General features: G+C 36.1%; 1 protein-coding gene across 1 annotated transcript in view; it reads left to right on the top strand.

Annotated features, from left to right (window-relative positions):
• Window positions 1–378: 378 nt before the first annotated feature.
• Window positions 379–27,285, top strand: part of Vwde (von Willebrand factor D and EGF domains) — an 80,856-nt gene continuing 53,949 nt past the window's right edge. The window contains exons 1-4 of the mRNA XM_071617325.1: window positions 379–436; window positions 7,182–7,360; window positions 17,766–17,997; window positions 25,433–25,498. Coding sequence (XP_071473426.1) covers window positions 379–436; window positions 7,182–7,360; window positions 17,766–17,997; window positions 25,433–25,498 — 535 coding nt within the window. The remainder of the gene's footprint in view (window positions 437–7,181; window positions 7,361–17,765; window positions 17,998–25,432; window positions 25,499–27,285) is intronic.

Here is a 27,285-nt window from a genome sequence, read left to right as displayed (position 1 = left end):
AGGACAACCTACATGCCAAATTACATCCCGAGCTCCCCGTTGACAATGCGAATGCGGGTGACATCCAAGGTGGTGGAGTCACAGCCAGGAGTTCTGGGCGCTTTGGTTCCCCTAGACAAGGTTGGGCGTGGTTTTCTGCGCGGAGGCTGCAAGGCTGGGAGGAGGAGTCTAGGAGCGGGAGTATGCAAAGGCTCTCTTCGCTATTCCGGGAAAGGACTGGTGGTGCCCCAGAGAAAGGAAGACCAGCTTTGGGGAAAACTGAGTAGTCAGGGACTGAACAAGCTTGGGAGTGAAAGGCTGAGACCCGAGGCGGCCCATCCTCCTGGCACCCGCCGCCCCGGCGTTGAGACGCCGGTGGCCCTACCCGCAGCAGCTGGGATGCCCGGCGAAGCTTGGGCGCTGGCGGTGGCGCTGGTGCTCCTGGCCCGGGCGCAAGGTCTGCCAGGTAGGTCGCTGGCGGGTGGGAGCGCAGGGGCGCTGCCTGCGGGTGAGAGCTGGCTTCTAGGATAATGGGAAGAAAGTATGGGGGCATCTTGGTGGATGTCTGAGGTCCACTCCTCACTGTCCAATCCTCCATTCTGTCCCACCTCTGTCTTTGAGGCGGCCACTTTACAGCATGGTACCTTTCGGTTTTAGTTTGGGCCCAGGCCAGTGTTGCCTCCTCTTTTTCTTTTGGACTCTCGGTTCTGTTTTTTGTTTCTTCTTTTCCTGATGTTACTCTGCTTAAATTCCTTTTAACTTGATGTAAGAATCTTTCGCTGACTGTCTGGTACCCTGCAGGGAAGTGGATAGAATTATCAGAAGAATTAAATTCCAAACCACACGATTTCCACCCCACAACTATCCTCATCCCCGGAATAATTAATTGGTGAATATTGTATTTCTGTAGTAAATCTCTAAGCTAAGTTTTGTGTATGGTATTTTTCATGTTATCTGTCAGAATCAGGCTTCCTACTGTAAAAGAGATCTTTATAGAAAGAGTATCCCTTCTCACTTATTTAACCTATGACTAAGAAAACAGCTTAAAATACCTCGAAGTTAAACTGATATAAAACAAAGCCACGTTCATTTGCTCTTCCTGTTTGTTTTTAATGTTCCAAAGTACAAATAGGAACATTAAATGAAAGATGACTTTCTCTTTATTATAAGTTCTCTCATGTTTTTCAGAAGTAAACTGATCTATACAAAACTCTCTGCACCTTGGGGCTGGGGGGGGGGGAGGAGGCCATGTGTAATATTTACAACCGTTTACCGTGTCATTTTCTTCTTATCTTGCTGATCTTAATCAGTTTTACTAATATAAGTTTGCTTTGTAAAAGGAAGGGGCATGCATTCTCTCATGTAAAATTTTTAAAAGAATATTAGAACCCAATGTATTCATTATTTTCTGAAGTAATAAAGGTTAAAACTGGCCTGAGCCTTCTTTGGTTTACTTACAGATTTTCTGTCTTCATGAAGGACTATTCTTAAATTAACACATAATAATTTTACATATGTAGATGGTACTATGTGACAATTTACTACATGCATAAAATATCAAATGATCAAATTTGAGTAGTATTTCCATCTCCTTAAATATTTATCATTTCTTGGCGTTGAGAACATTTGAACTTCTAGTTCTTCATAAAATTTGACAAATTACAGTGAACTATAGTCACTCTACTGTGCTGTAGAACATTAGGACTTACTTCTTTTGTGAAACTGTACTTTGGTACCTACCCAAGCAACCTCTATCCCTCTTCCCCCCTGCCTTTCCTAATTTCTAGTAACACTATTATAAATAATATTTTAAGCACATTTACACTAATAACATGTTAAATATGCATTTATTACAGTTAGATAAAATATTTCTCAACAGCATGACCAATATTAATCAAGGAAGATGCTTTCATGCTTTACTTCTCGATCATATAACCCCTATTGACTCTGTATAGTAACTTTGTAATCTCTTTGCAGAAGGTAAATATTATCTTTTTCCAGGTCATATCAAGAACATATCATGATAAAGTTAATAATTTATTTTAGTAGTCTAGAAATAGAAGAGGTGAATAAAAATATTTATTGATTTTTTTCAAGCAGCTTTACTAAGCTATAAATCATATATAATTTGCTCCCTTAAAGTGTACACTTCTATGACATTAGTATGTTCACAGATATGTGCAACAATTACTATAGGCAACTTTAGAACAACTTTATCAATTAAGAAAGAAATAAATACTGGACTGTTAGCTGTCAAGTCCCTATATCTTCCATCAGTCTACCTAACCTCCCTGTCAAAAGTAATTGTTATTGGGATATCTCAATTTATTTGCCTCCTCTTTTTATTTTGTATAAATGGAATCACACAATTAGCTGTATTTTGTGTCTGGCCTCTTTAACATGGATTAACATTTTCAAAGATTACATTCATGTTGTAGCATGTGTCAATATATTTCTTTTTAAGATGGAAATATATTCCATTGTGAGAATGCACTACATTTAAAAAATTTGTTTATTTTTATTTGTTCTTTTTAGATGTATCATGCATACATAGGATTATATATGTATAGTATTATACACACATAGTAATTTGTATCTGTGATACATATATTATATATAATTATGCATAATTATTTATATTATGTGCAATATTATATATAATATATAATATAGTATTATAACAGTATACATACATAGTAATATGTATGTAATTGGTGTATTTTGACATATTATACATACATGGAGTATAACTTATTCTAATTAGGATCACATTCTTGTGGTTTTTGTGATGTGGAACTTCACTGATTATGTATTCATAGATGAACATAGGAAAGTTATGTCTGATTCATTCTACTGTCTTTCATATTCCCATCTCCCACTTCCCTTCATTCCCCTTTGTCTAATCCAATGAACTTCTATTCTTTCCTCCCCTGATTATTGTGTGTTAGCATCCATGTATTGGAGAGAACATTCGGCTTTTGGGGTTTTAGGATTGGCTTATTTCCCTTTAGCATGATAGTCTCCAGTTCCATCCATTTACCTGCAAAAGTCATACAGTTATTCTTTGTATGGCAGAGTAATATTCCATTGTGTGTATATATATACATGCACCACATTTTATTTATCCATTCAGAAAATGGCATCCAGATTTGTTCCATAGCTTAGCTATTGTGACTCAAGCTGCTATAAACATTGATGTGGCTGCATCACCATAGAATGCTGATTTTAAGTCCTTTGGGTATATACCAAGGTTTGGGATAACTGAGTCAAATGGTGGTTCCATTCCAAGTTTTCTGAGGAATCTCCATACTGCTTTCCAGAGTGGTTGCCCCAAGTTGCAGTCCCATCAGCAGTGTATCAGCGTACCTTTTCCCCAACATCCTTGCCTACATTTATTGTTACTTGTATTCTTGATGATTGTCATTCTTAATGGAATAAGATGGAATCACAGTGTAGTTTTAATTTCCATTTCTCTAATTGGTACAAATGTTGAACATTTTTTCCAATATTTTTTGATCATTTATATATTTCTTCTTCTGTGAAGTGCTTGTTCAGTTCCTTTCCCCATTTATTGAGTGGGTTATTTGTTTTTTGGTGTTAAGTTTTTTGAGTTCTTTATATATTCTGGTATATATGCAATATATATATATATATATATATATATATACACACACACACATATATACACATATATTTAGAGAGAGAGAGAGAGAGAGAGAGAGAGAGAGAATTTTTTTAATATTTATTTTTTACTTTTCGGCGGACACAACATCTTTGTTTGTATGTGGTGCTGAGGATGGAACCCGGGCCGCACGCATGCCAGGCGAGCGTGCTACCACTTGAGCCAAATCCCCAGCCCTATATGCTATATTTGAGATGCAGATGGCAAAGATTTTCTCCCATTCGGTAGGCTTTCCCTTTACATTATTGATTGTTTCCTTTGCTGTAAAGAAGCTTTTTAGTTTGAAATCATCCCATGTATTGAGTCTTGATTTTACTTCTTACGCTTTAAGAGTTTTGTTGAGGGAGATGATTCCTAAGCTGTAAGAATGGATTTGGGCCTACATTTTCTTCTAGTAGGCACAGAGTCTCTGTCTATTGCCTAGGTCCTTGATCCACTTTGAGTTGAGTTTTGTGCCAGGTGAGAGATAGGGTTCGATTTCTTTCTAATACATATTCATATTCAATACAGTTTTCCCAGCACCATTTGTTGAAGAGGCTATCTTTTCTCCAATGTATTTTTTTTGGAGAGGAGATACTTGAAATTTAACTGAGAGGCACTCAACCACTGAGTACACTCCCAGCCCTATTTTATGTTTAATTTACAGACAGTGTCTCACTGAGTTGCTCACCTTTGCTGAGGCAGAATTTGAACTCATGATCCTCCTCTCTTTTTTTTTTTAATTTATTTTTTTTTAAAGAGAGAGAGGGAGAGAGAGAATTTTTAATATTTATTTTTTTAGTTATCGGCAGACACAACATCTTTGTATGTGGTGCTGAGGATCGAACCCGGGCCGCACGCATGCCAGGCAAGCGCACTACTGCTTGAGCCACATCCCCAGCCCATGATCCTCCTCTCTCAGACTCCTGAGTCGCTGGGATTACAGGCATGCACCACTGTGCCCAGCCTCCAATGTACTTTAATGGCACCTTTGTATGGTATGAGATAACTGTATTTATATGGGTATGCCTATGTGTCCTCTATTCTTTTCCATTGTTCTTCATGTCTGCTTTTGTGCCAATAACTGCCATTTTTATAGACGATAATCAGAAACTACTTTGAAAACTGTATTCCAATAAAATAGAAAATCATGAAACATTAACAAATTTCTAGAGACATATGGCCTACCCAATTGAATCAGGAGGACATTCACAATTTTAAAAGATCAGTTTCAAGCAATGAAATTGAAGATATCATCAAAGGCTTACCAATAAAGAAAAGCTTAGGACCAGAAGGATTCTCAGCCAAGTTCTATCAGACCTTCAAAGAAAAACTAACATCAATCCTCCTCAAATTATTCCATGAAATAGAAAAGGAGGGAACCTGTCCAAACTCATTCTATGAAGCTAGTATCACCCTGATACCAAAACAAGACAAAGACACATCAAGGAAAGAAAACTTCAGATCAATAGCCCTCATGAACATAGATGCAAAAATTCTTAATAAAATGCTGGCAAGTCATTTACAAAAACACATTAAAAAGATAGTTCATCACAATCAAGTGGGGTTCTTCCCAGGGATGCAAGATTGGTTCAACATTCAGAATAATCAATAAACATAATTCATCACATCAACTGACTTAAAGACAAGAATCACATGATTATCTCAATAGATGCAGAAAAAGCATTTGACAAAAATAGAGCATCTATTCATCTTCAAAATACTAGAAAAACTAGGGATAGTAGGACTATACTTCCACATAGTAAAAGCTATCAATGCCAAGTCCAAGGTCAACGTCATTCTAAATGGAAAAAAAAAAAAATTGAAAGCATTCCCTCTGTAAACTGGATCAAGAAAGGATGCCTCTTTGACCATTTCTATTCAACATAGTCATGGAAACCTTAGTCTGAACAATTAGACAAAAGAAAGAAATTAAAGGGATATGAATAAGAGCTCAAATTATCCCTATTTGCCAATGACATTTCTTTATTTAGAAGAGCCAGAAAACTTCATAGCCCTCATGAACATAGATGCAAAAATTCTTTACAGACAGTAAATAATTTACAAAAAGCTTCTAGGACTCATAAACGAATTCAGCAAAGTAGCAGGATATAAAATTAATACCCATAAATCAATTGCATTCCTATACACCAATGACGAATCAGCTGAAACAGAAATCAGGAAAACTATCCCATTCACAGTAGCCTCAAAAAATAATAAAATTCTTGGGAATCGACCTAACAAAAGAAGTGAAAGACCTCTACAGTGAAAACTACCCAACAATATAGAAAGAAATTGAGGAAGACCTTAGAAGATGGAAAGATCTCCCATGTTCTTGGATAGGCAGAATGCATATTGTCAAAATGGCCGTACTACCAACAGCTCCATATAGATTTAATGCAATTCCTATTAAATTTCCAATGACATTTTTCACAGAAATAGAAAAAGCAGTCATGAAATTCATTTAGAAAAAACAAGAGGCCCAGAATAGCCAAAGCAATCCTTATCGAGAAAAGTGATGAGGGAGGCATCATCAGACATTAAATACTACAGAGTTACAGTAACAAAAACGGCAGGATTTTGGCACAAAAACAGACAGGAAGACTGTTTTTCTGCCTGCTGTTCTCTCCTTTCCTCCTGCTGAGGAAAGGAGCTTTGTGTTCTGCCTATGTGGAATTTGGCAGAAAAAGTATCTTCCAGGTCAAGCAAAGACTGCTCAGAAAACAGGTTCCCTAGAAGAACATCAGAACTGTTTCTTCCTCCATGTTCTTGTTTCTTCTTCCAACCTTCTTCTTTCAACCATTCATTTTCTTGTGCTTCATTGTAAAATGGTACTTTCAATAGGATGGACATAAGGAAGAAGATGGGGGGGCAAACAGGAGGGAAGGAAAGACCAAAAGAAGATGGGCAGGCTGGAGAGGTTGCTCAGTTGTTGGGGATGTACTCAATAGTAGAGCCCTTGCCTAATTTGAGCAAGGTCCTGGGTTCTATCTATCCCCAGGATGGGGGTTGGAAGGAGGAAGATTGAACTTTAAAACTATATTCCTTCCTGTACCAGGTGCTTCACAAATTGCAAAAATGGAATCGACATTAAAAGATTAGTTCACTTTATTGCATTTCAGGATCTGGCAGAGGTAGGATTTGGGATTTTTGTATTTACTTTGGAAGAAAGCTGTTTGTGGAGGGTCATAATGACATTATGACATTGTAGGGCCTGTGACTTGAGATGGACATAATAAACATATTCTAATCCAAGAGCAATTAGTTCTGTTGCCTTACTCAGATTAAAAGAAAATAAAGTTCTGAAAGGTTTAAGTAACTCAACAATACATTCTAGTTTTCTTGATTTGTTTATTGTGTTTATAGAAAGTTCAAGAAAAGTCACCTTTGACTTTTTAAGAGACCCTGAGATTTCAGATGGTCTCTGTGGGCAAAAGTGAGTTTATTTGCTTTTTTTTTTTTTTTTTTTTTTTAAGACTGAATTATGCCAGTGAGCAAAACACATTTCACAAAGAACACCTATCTTTCTGTCTATCTCCAGAATGCTCTCCTGGGGGCCACAGGTTTCTTCAGAGTCCTTACAGAAGTATCCATTTTGACTCGATGCACCTCCAGCAGTCTGCTGCTCAAGAGATGATATGTGATCATTCCCTTTCTTCTGGATGGTATCGATTTCTCCTCTTTGACAGACCTGCTGAGATGCCAACTAAATGTGTTGAGGTACTTCAGTTCACACCTCTTATGTGCATTTTCATATAAGGATTGAGTCTTATTATTTACAATTTATTTCCTATGCTGAAATGTTAGTTTAATTATTAGCTTGAGGTAATTTGAAGGCATAGCCTAGTGTAAAGATAATAGTAATGGTAATGATGTTGTGCTCCATGCAGTCTGCAATATCTTAAATAATTTTCATAACTCCAGGTTACAATCTACCAGTAATTATTTTTTTTCATCAAACTATTTAGGACACAGATATTCTCATGCATAATCCTTCTAGAGTCACCTAGTTAACAGTTTCCAGTTCAAAGCCAAACTTTGAACATAGGCAGTCAGTCAGTCTATAGGGCTCCTCTGCTTAACCACAGGTAACCTGCAAACAGTAAATTTTGTATGTTTTTGTGCTTTGGTTTGACTCTGCTGGCTTGAAATTAATAAGCTTACTACCTCCTATTTCAAACTGAAGAGAACCAGCTTGGCAGTGAAATCTCCAAGTATTTCCTGACCCAACATGCAGACAATGCATCTGCAGCAAATTGAATACACAGAGGCCTCTGGCCTCATCCCACTGTGACTTCTTCTGTAAGCCCACAATTGGTGTGTCCAACTTACTTCCTGTATATTCACTTATGAACAGACAAGTATATGTTTTTTAAGCACATCCTGTTTAACTTTGTCTGTTTTTGAACTTTTTTTTACATTCAGTCACACCAGATCTAATTTTCTGCAACTTAACTTTTCACAAAATTTACTGTCTTGAATGCATGATATGATTTTCATCCTGACAGTGTCTTGTTTATGATCTAAGCAAAATGACTTACTTTACAAACTCGTTTTCTTCCAAAATGTCTCAAAGAATAAGCACAAGTAAAATAAACTCCAAAGGCAGGATGTCTTAGGTGTTTTTCAGTCAACTTTCAGTCCTTGTCATGATCTTCCTTGAATTTCCACTGAGAAGTCCAGTTAGTGTAAATTGTGATTTTCAAATGCAAGTTTCCCCTAATTTATCAGTAGTCTCCATTCAGCTGAAGATGCTATTATGACATAGACATCATCTCTACTTGATAATGACACTTTTGACAGTTAGACTTGCAGTTCAACTTTCACTATGCTATCACATTTTAACCACATGATCTAAGGCATGAGACTAAGTCTGAATCTCTTAAAACTGAACTTATTACCTCAACCTCCCCAGTTATAGGATTAAAATGGAAAGGAAGGATTTGAAACTGACATTTATGTTGCAGCTCATGCATTTCTTGCACTGGTGGACATGATCACCTAGGTAACCTCACTTGATCTCCCACTGAGGCTTTGAGGTTACTTTTGTTACTTCATTTTAAAGATGTGCACACAGGCAGAGTCTGAATCACATAACTGAAGTCATTACCTGGGAGAAGGCTGTACAATATTCAGTATCTCCCTCAGCATGAGCCCTTTTCCCTGTCACAAGCCTCCAACAGAGTCCAGGAATAAGCAAGTGTTCAGATGTGATAGGTAACTAAGACAGACTCTCTAATTTTCAAGAAATGCATCCATGTCACACTTGTCAAGTTACTAAAGGTGCTCTCATCACTCATGATTTTCCTATATGTAATTTCACTGCATTAGGTGTGATTTCATTCTTAAAGTTAATTTTTAGTTTGATCTAGAGGACATGAAGCTACTGTTTAACACTTGATGTGAGACCATATCATTCAGGATTATGTCTCAGAAGAATATTTGTTTTGCTTATCAGTATATACACTTTGCAAATTATGCAGAAGCAGAAATTCTTTTTCTGTTTAAGCTGTAATGTAAAAAAACCTCAGAAAAGACACTCATATTTTAAAGACATTCTATTTTGACTTATGCCATTGTAGCTAAGTCTCTTTTCTCTTTTTTGCTTATTTGCTTGTCACTTTGTGACATTTAATTTACAAGTAGCTAAAAAGTCAGAATTTAAAAATAACCTTTAAGAAAATTGGATGAACTTCACTACATTCTTAAATATTTGTGCCCTTTTTCTTTGGCTGAAATGATCATTTGTATATCACAGAATCTCACCCAACTGTAAAAACAAAATGGTTTTCCTGTGCCCTGTGGAGAAGAGTTCCTTGTCCCAACCTCTTATTCCCTTTTTGAACCAAGGATTTAGAGCATTCAAGTTAAGACTCAATAGTATTTTATTTTTCCTTACAGGAAAATATAAGTCTATTTAAATAAATTTCTATTTTTGAATTTAAAATAATACATGTGTATTCTAGAATGCTAAGGAAATAAAGAAAGGATAGAAATAGAACAGCGCTTATTCACAATCTATCAACACATTAATAACTATCATTAACATTTGCTTTTCTTTTACATATATTGTTTTGTAGGTCATGCTTTATGTTCAAATGTGTAACATGCTTTTTTTAGTTATAGCATAGGATTAGAATGTTCCATTTATAAAATCTTTACATCAGTTTTAAAGCAATATTCTGTAATAAGAACATACTGTATGCACTTATGTGATTGTCCTATATGTGCACATTGAGAATTTTGCCATAATAATTAATTCTACAATTTTAGCAAATGTACATATAATCTTGTCATCATTTTAGTGTGTTTAGTAAGATTCATTTTTAAATGTAAAATTAATGAAGACTAATGTCTTTTTGAGGCTTTGATATATACAGTTATTTAAAACATAATGTTGATGGGCATGGTGGTACAAGTCTATAATCTCAGAGATCCAGGAGGCTGAGACAGGAGGATCACAAATTCAAAATCAGCCTCAACAACTTATTGAGGTCCTAAGCAACCTAGTGAGACCCTGTCTCAAGATAATGAAAAGTGTTGGGGGTAATGAAAAGCTTAGGGGTAAAGCAACCCTGGGTTAAACCCCCAGCACCTAAATAAAAAATATATAAATATATGAATAAAACATAATGCTAATTTTTAATTCCCACAGAACTAGATAGATATGCCTTTTCCAATACCAAATATTCTAATGCATTAGACATCTGTATTATTTTTTGTGAATTGTGTATTTATGGTCATAGAATTTTTAGATTACATTGCTTCATTTACACTTCACTATAGGACTTTGAATGGGAACTACTATCCCTGCATACAAAAGAGAAGGATGTCTGCAAGGTAGGCGGGCCTGCGACCCACCGGCAGAAGAGGAGCAGCGGCCTGCTGAGAGGCAGAGCTGCCCCCTCCCCCTGCGCCTGCAAGGTAGACAGAACTGTGACCACCCACAGAGCAGGCCCAGCGGCCTGCTGAGGGGCAGAGCCGCCCCCCACCCCCCGCGCCTGCCAGGTAGGCGGAACAGTGACCACCAACAGAAAAGGCCCAGTGGCCCGCGGAGGGGCAGAGCTTCCAATCACTCCTGCAAGGTAGGCGGGCCTGCGACCCACCGGCAGAAGAGGAGCAGCGGCCTGCTGAGAGGCAGAGCCGCCCCCTCCCCCTGCGCCGGCAAGGTAGACAGAACTGTGACCACCCACAGAGCAGGCCCAGCGGCCTGCTGAGGGGCAGAGCCGCCCCCCAGCCCCTGCGCCTGCCAGGTAGGCGGAACTGTGACCACCTACAGAAAAGGCCCAGTGGCCCACGGAGGGACAGAGCTTCCAATCACTCCTGCAAGGTAGGCGGGCCTGCGACCCACCGGCAGAAGAGGAGCAGCGGCCTGCTGAGAGGCAGAGCCGCCCCCTCCCCCTGCGCCGGCAAGGTAGAGGGAACTGTGACCACGCACAGAGCAGGCCCAGCGACCTGCTGAGGGGCAGAGCCGCCCCCCACCCCCCGCGCCTGCCATGTAGGCGGAACTGTGACCACCGACAGAAAAGGCCCAGTGGCCCGCGGAGGGGCAGAGCTTCCAATCACTCCTGCAAGGTAGGCGGGCCTGCGACCCACCGGCAGAGGAGGAGCAGCGGCCTGCTGAGAGGCAGAGCCGCCCCCTCCCCCCGCGCCTGCAAGGTAGACGGAACTGTGACCACCATCAGAACAGGCCAGACCTGCAACCGACAGACAGAACAGGCCCAGTGGCCTGAGGAAGGGTAGAGCCGCCCCCCCCCCCCGCGCCTGCAAGGTAGGCGGACCTGAGACCCACTGGCAGAACAGCCCCAGAGGCCTGCAGAGGGGCAGTGCCGTTGCCTGCGCCTGCAAAGTAGGCAGAAATGCGACCACCGACAGAACAAGCCTAGCGGCCCGCAGAGGGACAGAGCCACCGCCCGCGCCTGCAAGGTAGGCGGACCTGCTACTGACCGGCAGAGCAGGCCCAGCGGCCTGCCGGCATGGTAGACACATGGCTCCAATTGGAGGAGGGGCAGAGCCGCCGCCCGCGCCTGCGAGGGAGACTTTGCAACTATACAAGACCAATATAAATATATAGGGGGAAAATTCAATAGCACAACAGTTTCACCAAGTAGAAAGGAACGCGAACAGTATGAAGAGACAAGGAAAGAAAGGACCACAAGCAATGCAGGTCAACTCAACATTAGAAGAGGTAATAGCTGCAGCAGATGGAATGTCAGATAAAGAATTCAGGATATACATGCTTCAGATGATCTGGAGTCTCAAGGAAGACATCAGACAGCAAAATCAGACAATGAAAGATCACTTCAACAATGAATTACATAAACAAATCCAAGAAGCAAAAGACCAACTATACAGGGAGATAGAGGTTATAAAAAACAAACAAACAGAAATCCTAGAAATGCAGGAAGCAATAAACTAACTTAAAAACTCAATTGAGAATACTACCAGCAGAGTAGAACACTTAGAAGATAGAACATCAGACAATGAAGATAAAGTATTTCAACTTGAAAAGAACATAGACAGCTCAGCAAGACTGTTAAGAAACCATGAGCAGAACATCCAAGAAATATGGGATAACATCAAGAGACCAAATTTAAGAGTCATTGGGATACAGGAAGGGACAGAGTTTCAAACCAAAGGAATGAGCAATCTATTCAATGAAATAATACGAGAAAACTTCCCAGACTTGAAGAATGAGACAGAATCCCAAATCCTAGAAGCCTACAGGACGCCGAATGTGCAAAATCATAAGAGACCCACACCTAGACACATTATAATGAAGATGCCCAACATACAGAATAAGGAGAGAATTTTAAAAGCTACAAGAGAAAGGAAGCAGATCACATTTAGGGGAAAGCCAATCAGGATAACAGATGATCTTTCAACACAGACTCTGAAAGCTAGAAGATCCTGGAATAACATATTTCAAACACTGAAAGAAAATGGGTTCCAACCAAGAATTGCGTTTCCAGCGAAATTAAGCTTCAGGATGGAAGATGAAATTAAAACCTTCCACGATAAACAAAAGTTAAAAGAATTTGCAGCTAGAAAACCATCTCTTCAAAACATCCTTGGCAAAACATTACAGGAAGAGGAAATGCAAAATAACAATGAAAACCAACAGTGGGAGGTAGGACAGTAAAGGGGGGGGGAAAATAATCAAAGAGGAAAACAAACCATGTTTAGTAACATAAATAAACAAATATGGCTGGAAAAACAACCCATATCTCAATAATAACCCTAAATGTTAATGGCTTAAACTCACCAATCAAGATACACAGGCTAGTAGAATGGATCACAAAGCAAGACCCAACAATATGCTGCCTACAGGAGACGCATTTGATAGGAAAAGACATACATAGGCTGAAGGTGAAAGGTTGGGAAAAATCATATCACTCATATGGACTTTGGAAACAAGCAGGAGTGTCCATACTCATATCAAATAAAATAGATTTCAAGCCAAAGTTAATCAAAAGGGATAAAGTGGGACACTACATACTGCTTAAGGGAACCATACACCAACAAGACATAACAATCATAAATATTTATGCCCCAAACAATGGTGCAGCTATGTTCATCAAACAAACTCTTCTCAAGTTCAAGAATCTAATAGACCACCATACAATAACTATGGGAGACTTCAACACACCTCTCTCGCCACTGGACAGATCTTCCAAACAAAAGTTGAATAAGGAAACTATACAACTCAATAACACAATTAATAACCTAGACTTAATTGACATATATAGAATATACCACCCAACATCAAGCAGTTACACTTTTTTCTCAGCAGCACATGGATCCTTCTCAAAAATAGATCATATATTATGTCACAGGGAAACTCTTAGACAATATAAAGGAGTAGAGATAATACCATGCATCCTATCTGATCATAATGGAATGGAACTGAAAATCAATGATAAAAGAAGGAAGGAAAAAGAATACATCACTTGGAGAATGAACAATAGGTTACTGAATGATCAATGGGTTATAGAAGACATCAAGGAGGAAATTAAAAAATTCTTAGAGATTAATGAAAACACAGACAGAACATATCGGAATCTATGGGACACATTGAAAGCAGTTCTAAGAGGAAAATTCATTGCTTGGAGTTCATTCCTTAAAAAAAGAAAAAACTAACTAATAAATGATCTCATACTTCATCTCAAAATCCTAGAAAAAGAAGAGCAAAACAACAGCAAAAGAAGTAGAAGGCAAGAAATAATGAAAATCAGAGCTGAAATTAATGAAATCGAAACAAAAGAAACAATTGAAAAAATTGACAAAACTAAAAGTTGGTTCTTTGAAAGAATAAACAAAATCGACAGACCCTTAGCCATGCTAGCGAAGAGAAGAAGAGAGAGAACTCAAATTACTAGCATACGGAATGAAAAAGGCAATATCACAACAGACACTTCAGATATACAGAAGATAATCAAAAATTATTTTGAATCCTTATACTCCAGTAAATTAGAAGATAGTGAAGGCATCGATAAATTTCTTAAGTCATATGATCTGCCCAGATTGAGTCAGGAGGATATAGACAACCTAAACAGACCAATATCAATTGAGGAAATAGAAGAAACCATCAAAAGACTACCAACTAAGAAAAGCCCAGGACCGGATGGGTAAACAGCAGAGTTTTACAAAACCTTTAAAGAGGAACTAATACCAATACTTTTCAAGCTACTTCAGGAAATAGAAAAAGAGGGAGAACTTCCAAATTCATTCTACGAGGCCAACATCACCCTGATACCTAAACCAGACAAAGACACTTCAAAGAAAGAAAACTACAGACCAATATCTCTAATGAACCTAGATGCAAAAATCCCCAATAAAATTCTGGCGAATCGGATACAAAAACATATCAAAAAAATTGTGCACCATGATCAAGTAGGATTCATCCCTGGGATGCAAGGCTGGTTCAATATACGGAAATCAATAAATGTTACTCACCACATCAATAGACTTAAAAATAAGAACCATATGATCATCTCGATAGATGCGGAAAAAGCATTCGACAAAGTACAGCATCCCTTTATGTTCAAAACTCTAGAAAAACTAGGGATAACAGGAACATACCTCAATATTGTAAAAGCAATCTATGCTAAGCCTCAGGCTAGCATCATTCTGAATGGAGAAAAATTGAAGGCATTCCCTCTAAAATCTGGAACAAGACAGGGATGCCCTCTCTCACCACTTCTGTTCAACATAGTTCTCGAAACAATTGCCAGAGCAATTAGACAGACGAAAGAAATTAAAGGCATCAAAATAGGAAAAGAAGAACTTAAATTATCACTATTTGCAGATGACATGATTCTATACCTAGCAGACCCAAAAGGGTCTACAAAGAAATTATTAGAGCTAATAAATGAATTCAGCAAAGTGGCAGGATATAAAATCAACACGCATAAATCAAAGGCATTCCTGTATATCAGCGACAAATCCTCTGAAATGGAAATGAGGACAACCACTCCATTCACATTATCTTCAAAAAAAATAAAATACTTGGGAATCAACCTAACAAAAGAGGTGAAAGACTTATACAATGAAAACTACAGAACCCTAAAGAGAGAAATAGAAGAAGATCTTAGAAGATGGAAAAATATATCCTGTTCATGGATAGGCAGAACTAACATCATCAAAATGGCGATATTACCAAAAGTTCTCTATAGGTTTAATGCAATGCCAATCAAAATCCCAACGGCATTTCTTGTAGAAATAGAGAAAGCAATCATGAAATTCATATGGAAAAATAAAAGACCCAGAATAGCAAAAACAATGCTAAGCAGGAAGTGTGAATCAGGCGGTATAGCAATACCAGACTTCAAACTATACTACAGAGCAATAGTAACAAAAACAGCATGGTACTGGTACCAAAACAGGCAGGTGGACCAATGGTACAGAATAGAGGACACAGAAACCAATCCACAAAACTACAACTACCTTATATTTGATAAAGGGGCTAAAAGCATGCAATGGAGGAAGGATAGCTTCTTCAACAAATGGTGCTGTGAAAACTGGAAATCCATATGCAACAAAATGAAACTGAATCCCTTTCTCTCGCCATGCACAAAAGTTAATTCAAAATGGATCAAGGAGCTTGATATCAAATCAGAGACACGCCGTCTGATAGAAGAAAAAGTTGGCTACGATCTACATACTGTGTGGTTGGGCTCCAAATTCCTCAATAGGACACCCATAGCACAAAAGTTAATAACTAGAATCAACAAATGAGACTTACTCAAACTAAAAAGTTTTTTCTCAGCAAAAGAAACAATAAGAGAGGTAAATAGAGAGCCTACATCCTGGGAACAAATCTTTACTCCTCACACTTCAGATAGAGCCCTAATATCCAGAGTATACAAAGAACTCAAAAAATTAGACAATAAGAGAACAAACAACCCAATCAACAAATGGGCCAAGGACCTGAACAGACACTTCTCAGAGGAGGACATACAATCAATCAACAAGTACATGAAAAAATGCTCACCATCTCTAGCAGTCAGAGAAATGCAAATCAAAACCACCCTAAGATACCATCTCACTCCAGTAAGATTGGCAGCCATTATGAAGTCAAACAACCACAAGTGGTGGCGAGGATGTGGGGAAAAGGGTACACTTTTACATTGCTGGTGGGACTGCAAATTGGTGCAGCCAATTTGGAAAGCAGTATGGAGATTTCTTGGAAAGCTGGGAATGGAGCCACCATTTGACCCAGCTATTCCCCTTCTCGGTCTATTCCCTAAAGACCTAAAAAGAGCATGCTACAGGGACACTGCTACATCGATGTTCATAGCAGCACAATTCACAATAGCAAGACTGTGGAACCAACCTAGATGCCCTTCAATAGATGAATGGATAAATAAAAATGTGGCATTTATACACAATGGAGTATTACTCTGCATTAAAAAATGACAAAATCATAGAATTTACAGGGAAATGGATGGCATTAGAGCAGATTATGCTAAGTGAAGCTAGCCAATCCCTAAAAAACAAATGCCAAATGTCTTCTTTTATATAAGGAGAGTAACTAAGAACAGAGTAGGGTCGAAGAGCATGAGAAGAAGATTAACATTAAACAGGGATGAGAGGTGGGAGGGAAAGGGAGAGAGAAGGGAAATTGCATGGAAATGGAAGGAGACCCTCAGAGTTATACAAAAGTACATACAAGATGAAGTGAGGGTAAAGGGAAAAATAATACAAGGGGGACAAATGAATGTCAGTAGAGGGGGCAGAGAGAGAAGAGGCGAGGGGAGGGGAGGGGAGGGGGGATAGTAGAGGATAGGAAAGGCAGAAGAACACAACAGACACTAGTATGGCAATATGTAAATCAATGGATGTGTAACTGATGTGATTCTGCAATCTGTATATGGGGTAAAAATCGGAGCTCATAACCCACTTAAATCAAAGTGTGAAATATGATATATCAAGAATTATGTAATGTTTTGAACAGCCAACAATAAAAAATTAAAAAAAAAAAAGAGAAGGATGTTGAGTGTCTTGTCCAAGGTCATGAGTTCAGTAAGTTCTTCCCAAATAATATACAGTTTCTTCTTATTTCTTCTTCATTAGTTTTCTATTTTTCCACCTGTGAGTAATTTATACAGTAGGCTTCATGTGAGCTTTTTGCTTCACTTTTTTTCTCAAATTACGAAATAGTTTGTCCATCATTAGATTTAGAACAATGTCTTCCTTCTTCTCTGATTTTTGTTGCATCTTGAACTCTGCATCAGCCTCTTACATATAATATTTCCATCTATTTTGTAAGAAATTTCCAAGATCAATTTTTCTTTGTGAAGATTACTTCAGATTGATTTACCTTATTTTAGAATATTCATCAATCTATTTTAGTAAGTTTTCTGACAAATAATTTCTCTTTTTTACAATAATGTAACAAATAGAATCAATCTGTTTGTTTCAAATTTAGTATTAAAGCAGTAAATCAGAGTATTTGTAGTAAATTAAAATTAATTTTTCTTGTGTCGTATAGGTACAACTAATTAATTTTTAAATGATTGAGAATTTAATATTTTAAATGTTGTTTAGAAGAAATGCAAAGTAATTGCTGTATCTGTATGAAAATAAATTGTATTTTCAATTTTTGTTTTCTCTGATGCAAAAGATGAACCACTGTGGAACTCAGGCCCCCATCTGGCTTTCTCTAAGAGATTCAGAAACACTGCCTTCTCCTGGGGAGATAAAGCAACTGACAGCTTGTGTCACGTGGCAGTTTTTGTTTAGCACTACACAAGACTGCTGTCTCTTTCAAATCCCAGTGTCTGTACGAAACTGTGGGCAATTTTATGTGTACTTACTACAACCCACTCAGGGATGTATGGGCTATTGTGCAGAAGGTAAGAAAACAGCAGTAATACACATGAGCTGCTAATCATGGAACTGTGGGTGGGTGCATTTGTGCTTGTCTCTGGACGGGTGGTATGGAGCTATTGCAAATCGCAGTAACAGACTTGTCTACCATTTTCACAAAACTGAATCTAAATTTGGTGTTTACTTTGGCCAGGTTCATTTAGGATTCTTGGCCAAGATGTTAAAGTGCTCAAAACTATATACTGATGTGGAAGTATCAAAGAAGGCTCCTGACCTTATTCCTGCTGCATATAATTATTGAGTGTGTTAAAAATTCATTGGTTTTTTTCTTGCACTCTTTTCCTCTTTAATTAAAGGATGGAGGATGCTGAGTTATTAAAATCTGGATTTTATCTCATTTCATCTTTCTCTCACCAATAGTTATTGACTGTTTATCCAGTTCCAGCAAGTATTTTAGGCTGTAAGGTCACAGTGCTGAATAAGACAAATGAAATCTTTGTCTTCATGAAACTTATATTCTGCTGAAATCCCTCAGACAATATATAAAAATAAAATGGGTATATCTTAAAGAATAAAATGAATAGCCATTCACTATATTAATTAACATCCACTTACTACAAATATTTATTTATTATACAAGTATATGATTAGAGAAATAAATATAGGAAAGAAGACACAGCTTTCTTAAAGAAGAATTGTGAATAATATTTTTAGCTTTTATTCTACTTAGAAGATAGAGATTGTTTATTCTCATTTTAACTGTGGGACAGACTTTGTGACTTGCTTGCAAATAATAGTGTATGGAAAGGAAAAAATCATAATTTTACAGTGAAGACACTTGGCAGGTCCTACATTTGATCAAAGTCAACATCAGTAGTGATAAAGCATGTGGATATCATGTATCTCCTGATAACAGTCATTAAAAAGGGTGCTACTCTTTTTTAGTCTTCTTCCCCCAAATCCATACACCAAGTCTAATCATGAGAAAATTTATATAAACTCACATTAAAGAACATGCTACAGAACACCTGAATAGTATATTTTTAAAATGTCAAAATTATTAGACACCAAGAATAAGTGAGAAGCTGTCATAAATTAGAGTAAAACATGACATATAATTTAATATGATATCCTGAACAGAAAGAAAGGGCAATCAGTAGGAGTCTTCAGTTTATTTAAGAGGCTAAACCTAAAGTCAATTTCTTAGCTTTGATAAATGTATCATGGTTTTGTAATATGTTAACATTTGCAGAACATAGATAAGGGATGTATAGAAAAGCTCTAGGTTACTTTTTAAAAAAAAATTTAAAATATTTCTTTTCTAGTTGTAGTTGGACATAATTTGTTTTATTTATTTATTTTTATGTGGTGCTGAGGATTGAACCCAGGGCCTCTCACATGCTAGGCAAGTGCTCTACTGCTGAGCCACAACCTTAGCCACTCTAGGTTACTTTTTAAAATGTTTTGTTTTGTGAGATTCTAAAGTTATTCTAAACTAAAACATTGATCAAAAAACAAAAATAAAACTATTTTGGAAATTAATATGGTATAAAATAAAGAAAACTGGTGCATGCAATAGGAATGGGTTGACATAGGGATGCTATTGTAAAGGATACCTGTGGAAATCTCTGAACAGCTGATGAGTTTGGGCTGACATGTGAATGAGGCAAATGGCAGTCAAGAAAAAATATGGGGGTAAAGCATTCTCAGTAGAAAGAACAGCAAATGCAAATGTCCTCAGATGGGTATGAAGATAGAACTGATGGAGGAAATCAAAGAACTGATGGAGGAAATCTGGCCACGCACAGAGCAAGTGGATTGTCTTAGGAGATGAGGTCAGAGAAGCAAGAAGGTGGCGGTAACTCTAGGGTCTTCAGTTCATGGTAAAAACTTACATTGAGTCATAACTACAGTGTAAAGTTTTAGGGACTTTTAAAAAGGTGAGTAATACGCTCTTGGGATTGAATTTAAAATGACATTACTCCTGCAGAAAGATGCCCATAGCCTATTGCATTCATTCCATAGAGAAATGGTGGTGTCTTAAAAGGGACAGGGGTGGAAATTCTTAGACTAGGTGTCATTTTCAGACAGACCTGGTGAACTGGATATGGGAGAAGGAAACAGAGGAATCAAAGACAGTAAGAATCTAGGATTTTTTCTTGAGTTACTAAGGCTGGGGTGCAAATATTAGATTGTGAAGAGAGGGTAATCAAGTTCTATTTGGTCTATTATCCAAGAGGAGACATGACATTCCCAGATGAAGAATTCACACCTGACTCATGAGTCTGACTCTGACCATGATGTTCACTAAGGATGTTGTGAAATAGAGATCCTTTTTGGAGTGCCCAGAACATACTAATGTAAAGCTCACCAAAGATAATTGAGCTTAATGAAACACTGTTTCATTTTTCTCTCTACTCAATTATGACTTAGGAACTCTTCTAAAAGAGATAATGTGTTCTTTACATCAGGATGTCATGACTTGGTATGTTGAATAAAAAAGAGATTCAACAAATGATAAAAGTGTTTAATAGAACTAGTGGCATAACCCTTCAGATGCAAGAAGTTCAAAACAGAAAGACACTACATCATGGATTTTTTTTTTTTTTTTTTTTGGCTTAGATTGGTTAGACAATGATGAACCAATAAGTTGGGGATTTATCCTGTACTCTCTCTAGAAGGATAGATGTTCTCATGTATCACTGATTTGGAAAAGAAACTAACCTGCAGTGTGTTATCTGGGCCCAACCGTATCACATGTGGGAGACTGAAATGCTGGGAGATACTATTGCAGATCAGAGTTATCAACTTATGTAAACATTTGATTCAGCAAATAGTATTTAATTATGTCAGTAACACAACACATAAATATTTTAGAGTCCCCAAACTAACAAACCCTAAATAACATACATGCAGAAAAACAAATAAAATAGTTATTCAAGTATTAGAGTAGTTAAAATAAACCCTTATTTTGAGTTTTAATAACGAAATTAGCCATACTAAATGTCCAATCTCAAAAATCATTTTACTGGGCTGGGAATATAGCTCAGCTGGTAGAGTGCTCACCTAGCATGCACTAAGGACCTGGGTTCAATCCCTGGTCCCACAAAAAAATCATTTTACTCATTATAGATATAGAATATGAACCATTATTGTTAGGAAAAAGAGTTTCTTTAAAGTTTCTATCATCTTTAACCTCATGAAAAACTATTTCTTAATGCCAGCATGAAGAGTTTTCTTAAGTATTTATTTGTATTGGCAGTGCAAAAATAACAGTTTTAATATTTTGTAGGTTTGTAACTCTTTTTTTCCATAAAAACAATGTCAAACATCCCAGTTTCCCATTATCTTTTCACTGCCATATTATTTTCAAAATTTCTTGTGAATATATCATCACTAGTCAAAACTTCTAAGGAAATAAGGCATTATTGTCTACACAAGAATAGAGACTGATTTATGAAGATAATGCTAGAGAAATATATTCTTATTTTGTTTGGGGGAATACATAAAAAAATTTTAGTAAATGAAATAATTTATATTTATTTTGTCATTAATTTTCCAGTAGTAGTTCTCTCTTGAAAAAATAGAAATATAGTGTTGACTAATAAGATAAAAAATATATGACATAAAATTTTTTAGTTCAAACAGATATTTACTGGCAATATTCTACAATAATAATATTCTACAATAATAATATTCTACAATAATACACACACACACACACACACACATATATATATATATATATATTTTTTTTTTTTTACTGGAATCGTTTATTTTCCAATCAATAAGGCAAGTCCTTAATATAGAGGGGTAGACAAAATAAATGTGGTCCCTGACTTCACAGCACAAAATATTTGTACAGTTAGTAATTGTAATTAGTAGCATGAATGGAAAGATTAAAATTTGCTGTAGAAATGGAGGTAAGGGGAGAATGTAATTTGCAATGCCATGTCACTAGAGAAAGCCTTTCCGATGAAATGGCATTGGTGCTGAGAGCTGGAGGGTAAACAGTTCATGGTCAAACTGTAAGGGGAAAATCATGCCAAACAGCAATCACAGCAAGTGACAGGCCCTAAAGCAGTAAGTGTGCTGTGCACAGACTGAGAGCAGGACAGAGCTGTTGGATCCAGTGAGTGAGGCAGAGCACAGACACCTGTATGAAAGAGCAGCAAGGCCTGATCATTGAGGGACCTCTGTATTTTGTTCTGCCACATTGGATTTCAAAGCAAGATCCAACTATAGGCTATCTAGAGAAATACTTCATATATAAAGAAAAATGGGTTTAAAGGTATAAGGATTGGGACTGGGGTTGTAGCTCAGCGGTAGAATGCTCGCCTTGCACCTGTGAAGCACTGGGTTAGATCCTCAGCACCATATAAAAATAAATTAATAAAATAAATGTAATGTGTTCATCTACAACTAAAAATAAATTTTAAATAAAAGATATAAGGATAAAAGATGTACTTAAGTAACACTAATCACAAGAAATCTAGAGTAGCTATATTAATATTAGACAATGTAGATTACAGGCCAAAGAATATTACCAGGAAAAAGAAGGGTCATTTCCTAAGGATAAAATGATCAATTCAACAAGAGGACCATACAGTTCCATTGTATGATGATGATGCACCTAATGACAGATTCTAAATACGTGAAGCAAAACTGATAATTTTATAAACAGAAATGGGCAAATCTATAATTATTATTGGAAATTAACATCCATCTGCCAATAATTGATTGAGCATATAAAAACAGAAACAGCAAAAATGGAGATTAGAACAACTCTGTCAATGAACTTGATCTAGATGACACTTAAAGAAGACTTCATTCACACAAACATTCTTTACAAGTGGATATGAAGCATTTGGCACATAAAATAAATTCTGAGCTCTAAATTAGAAAAGAAAATTAGAGAAAATTAGAATACTAGAAAAAATTGAAGCTAATTAGTGTTAAAACCCACTAAACATCTATAATGAAAGACAAGAAGAGTCATAAATTCAGTATCTGTTTATATAATAAGAGACTAAAAAGCATAAATGAGACTCAGAGCAAAAAGATGAAAGGAAATGATCAAAATAGAAAGCAATGAGGTACAATAAAGAAAATGCAATAAAATCAAAGGATGGATCTTTTGAGAAGTTCAATAAAATTAACAATTCTCTGGCCAGTCTGATCAGTAAAGAAAGACAATATTGGGACTGGGGATATAGCTCAGTGATAAAGCCTAGCATGTACAAAGTCCTGGGTTCAATTTCAGCACTATACGTGCACATCCTATTACCACTACCACCAACAACATAAACAATAACAATTACAACAAACACAGTGCCATGAATAAGAGAGGTGATTAAATTACAAATTCTACAACTACAAAAGCTAAAACCAAAAAAAGAATTATTATGGACTACTCTATGCCAGTACATTTGACAACTTAGACGAAATAGACAAATTTTTAAAAATATGCTGACAGTCAAAAACCATTAAAAAATAAACTTATAACCTTAATGGTCTTATATCTATTAAATAAATTATATTTCTAGGGGCTTGGGTTGTGACTGCATGATAGAGTGCTTGCCTAGCATGTGTGAAGCACTGGGTTTGATCCTCAGCACTACTCTAAATAGATAGATAGATAGATAGATAGATAGATAAAGGTATTGTGTCCATTTACGACTAAAAAATAAATATTAAAAAAATAAATTAGGGCTGGGATTGTGGCTCAGCGGTAGAGCGCTTGCCTCGCATGTATGAGACCCTGGGTTCAACTTTCAGCACCACATAAAAATACATAAGTGAAATAAAAGGTATTGTGTCCAACTACAACTAAAAAAATAAATATTTTTTAAAAAGAAATTATATTTCTAGTTAAAATTCATCCCACAAAGATGAATTGGCCCAGATGGTTGTCATCGGGAATTTTGTAAACATTTAAGGAAGAAATAATACCAATTTTGCATAAACTCTCCGGCATAAAAGAAAAGGAGCTACTTCTGAACTTCTGTGAGGACAACATACTCTAAAACTTAAACCAAACATAGATATACAAGAACAGGAAACTCTAGAACAATAACCTCATGAATATAAATGCAGATGAAATGATCATCCATTTTCAAAAAACTCCAGTGGAATCTATAAAATAGCTACCAGAGGTGAGTTTAACAATGTTGAAGGAAAAAAGATCAACATGTGAAAATAATTTGCATTTTTTATAATAGCAATGAATATTCAGAAATTTCATCTAACTTACCAATTATAAACCAAAAATCATGAAACACTTTGGAATCAATCTGACAAAAGATGCACAAGACTTGTATAGGGAAAACTATAAAACATTGCTGAGAAACTTAAAAACCTAAGTTAATGAAGAGAGAAAATATTATGGATTGAAAGACTCGATTTTAATGTGCTAGTTCTTTACAAACTAATTTGTAGTTCCAGAGTGGTTCTAATAAATATGTCAATAATCTTTCTTGTGGAAATTGACGAATTCATTCTAAAATTCACATGGCAACACAAAATACCTATAATACTCAAAACTATTTTGGTAAGGTAATAAGTTGAACAACTTATACTACCTGACTTTCAAACTTATTCCAAAATTATAATGATGTAGACAGTGTATATTTACAGCAGGATAAACAGGTAGATGAATGAAAAAGAATAAAATCCAGAAAAGAGCAACACAGTTACTTGATATTCAATACAGAAACATAACCAATTCTACAAAGGAAGAATTGCATTTTCAACACAAGCAAAAATATGTTTGTATGCAAGAAACTTAGTTCACATCTATTGTCAAAATACAAAAAAAAATTACATTTATCATAGACAGAACCGTAAAAGCTAAAAATATAAATCTTCCCGGGAATATTTTCACTTTCAGGTGAAAATACTTGTAATCTTAGGTTAAACAAACATTTCTAAAATACAAAACTAACATTGTTAGCTACAAAACCCATAAATTGAACGAATATGAATAAAGGTGCTGTAAATATCCTGCTCAAGTTTTTGTGTAAAAATAAGTTTTTAACCCTCTGGGAAAATGCCAAGAAGCACAATTGCTGTATTAGTATAAGAATATACTTAGTTATACATCAAACTATCAAACTCTTTCAAAGTTACCATACCATTTTGTATGTCCAACCAGTAATGTGTGAGAATTCATATCCTTATCAGTATTTGGTATTGTCAGCATGTTTCATTACTTAATAATGCAGATTCAAATTTAGAAAACAAGATACAAAATTATGACTATTTTGAAATATAATTCCTTACTTCCATTTGATATTATCTTTGGGGGAAAATTTTTATTATGAAAAAAATAAACCCAGAGAGAACAACTAAGAAAATCTGTCTTAGTCATTAAAACATACTTCTCCAAGGAATTGGCATCTTGGATATATGTAGATTTATACCTTTATGTCCAGTTAAATATAAAACCTTAACTTTTTGCAGCTATTTCTGATGCAAAATTACACACATGTGGACCAGAAGAAATAGAAATTGGAGGGGATTGTGTTGGTGAGTATAAAATTTTGTGTTTAATAATGTATTTATAAACTATTTATTTTTAAAAAGTACTTATGTTTTGGGACTTTAAATGTTGAATATACTAACATTTGACAATGCCACAGTCTGGTACATATCAAATATAAAAAAGCACTTTATTGTGCTTTTAAGATACATTCCTAGAGTTGGCAGAAGTACAAAGAATTAAGGAAACAAAATGTTGGTAGAACTTTTTATGAGAAAAGTTGGTAATTTATCTCAACACTTTAAAAAATCCACATGTGTTTGTGCTTCAATTCTTACTTCAAAAAAAATCTATCTTCAAGATCTATTCACGGACATGTGCATGCCCAGTATTAATAAGAGGCCTTTTTTCTAATAATGGTAAAATAAAGATGCAAATATATAATAACCATTGATTGGCTAAGAATTTCTGATGTGCAGGTAATTACAAGAGGTTCTGTAAACACCATGAAAATGTAGAGGTGTGTTCTTTGATATTAGTAGATATTCATGGCATATTGTAACTAAGAAATAACATTATGCAATACAATCTGCAGTACAATTTTGTCTTCTAAGCTTGGAATGGAACCATCATTTGACCCAGTTATCCCAAACCTTGGTATATACCCAAAGGACTTAAAATCAGCATACTACAGTGATGCAGCCACATTCATGTTTATAGCAGCTCAAGTCACAATAGCTAAGCTATGGAACCAACCTAAGTACCCTTCAACAGAAGATTGGATAAAGAAAATGTGGTATATATACAAAATGAAATATTGCTCAGCCTTAAAAAGAATGACTTTATGACTTTTGCAGGTAAATGGAGGGAACTGGAGACTATCATGCTAAGTGAAATAAGCCAATCCCCAAAAACCAAAGGCTGAATGTTCTCTCTGATATGTGGATGCTAACACACAATAAATGGGGGAGGATAGAAGTTCATTCGATTAGACAAAGGGGAATGAAGGAAAGAGGGAGATGGGAAGAGGAAAGATGGTAGAATGAATTGGACATAACTTTCTTATGTCTATATATGAATACACGACCAGTGTAACTCCACATCATGTATAATCACAAGAGTGGATTAAAATAAGTTAAACTTCATGTATGTATAATGTGTTAAAGTACACTCTACTGTTATGTATACCTAAGAAGAATTTTTAAAAATTTTGTTTTCTAGGAAGATTGCATTTGTGCCAAACAAGTTTTGAAAGTTAAACACCAAAGGTATTACTGGTGGTCAATATTTTTCAACTCCATTCAATCCATATTTTTCCTTTGCTATTTTTGCTTAATGTTTTAAAGTTATTTTAAATATTAAGAACTCACCTAGTTATAATATTTTTTTAAAATAAATCACTCTAAAATAGATAGTCTAAATAACAAAATGTATGCCATATGCCTACAGGATGGGCAGAAATTAAAACATTTGTTCAAACATTAGCCTTTTCATGGGACCTCTAGTCAAATTAGTGAGATAAAGTTGACATATAATTACTATATCTAACAAAGGTGATTTATATGGTGAAAGAAATCATAATGAGATCAAATAAATCAGGATAGATATAATGTTCAAAGTGCCAGGGCTAAAAATTAATTTGCTTTGTCTTTTAAAAATCTGTTATATCGTGTGCATGTATGACATGTAACAACAAATCCCACCAACAAGTATAATTATAATGCACCAATAAAAAATTTAAAAATAAATAAGTAAACAAAAAAGTTATTAAATAAAGCACTAAATTGGTGTTCCAGGTACTGTTCTAATTGCAAATAGATTTTCCAACCTCTTT

This window comes from Marmota flaviventris, chromosome 1 (assembly GCF_047511675.1).
Source record: "Marmota flaviventris isolate mMarFla1 chromosome 1, mMarFla1.hap1, whole genome shotgun sequence".
NCBI classification, from domain to species: domain Eukaryota; kingdom Metazoa; phylum Chordata; class Mammalia; order Rodentia; family Sciuridae; genus Marmota; species Marmota flaviventris.
This window is presented reverse-complemented; position numbering and strand designations above follow the sequence as displayed.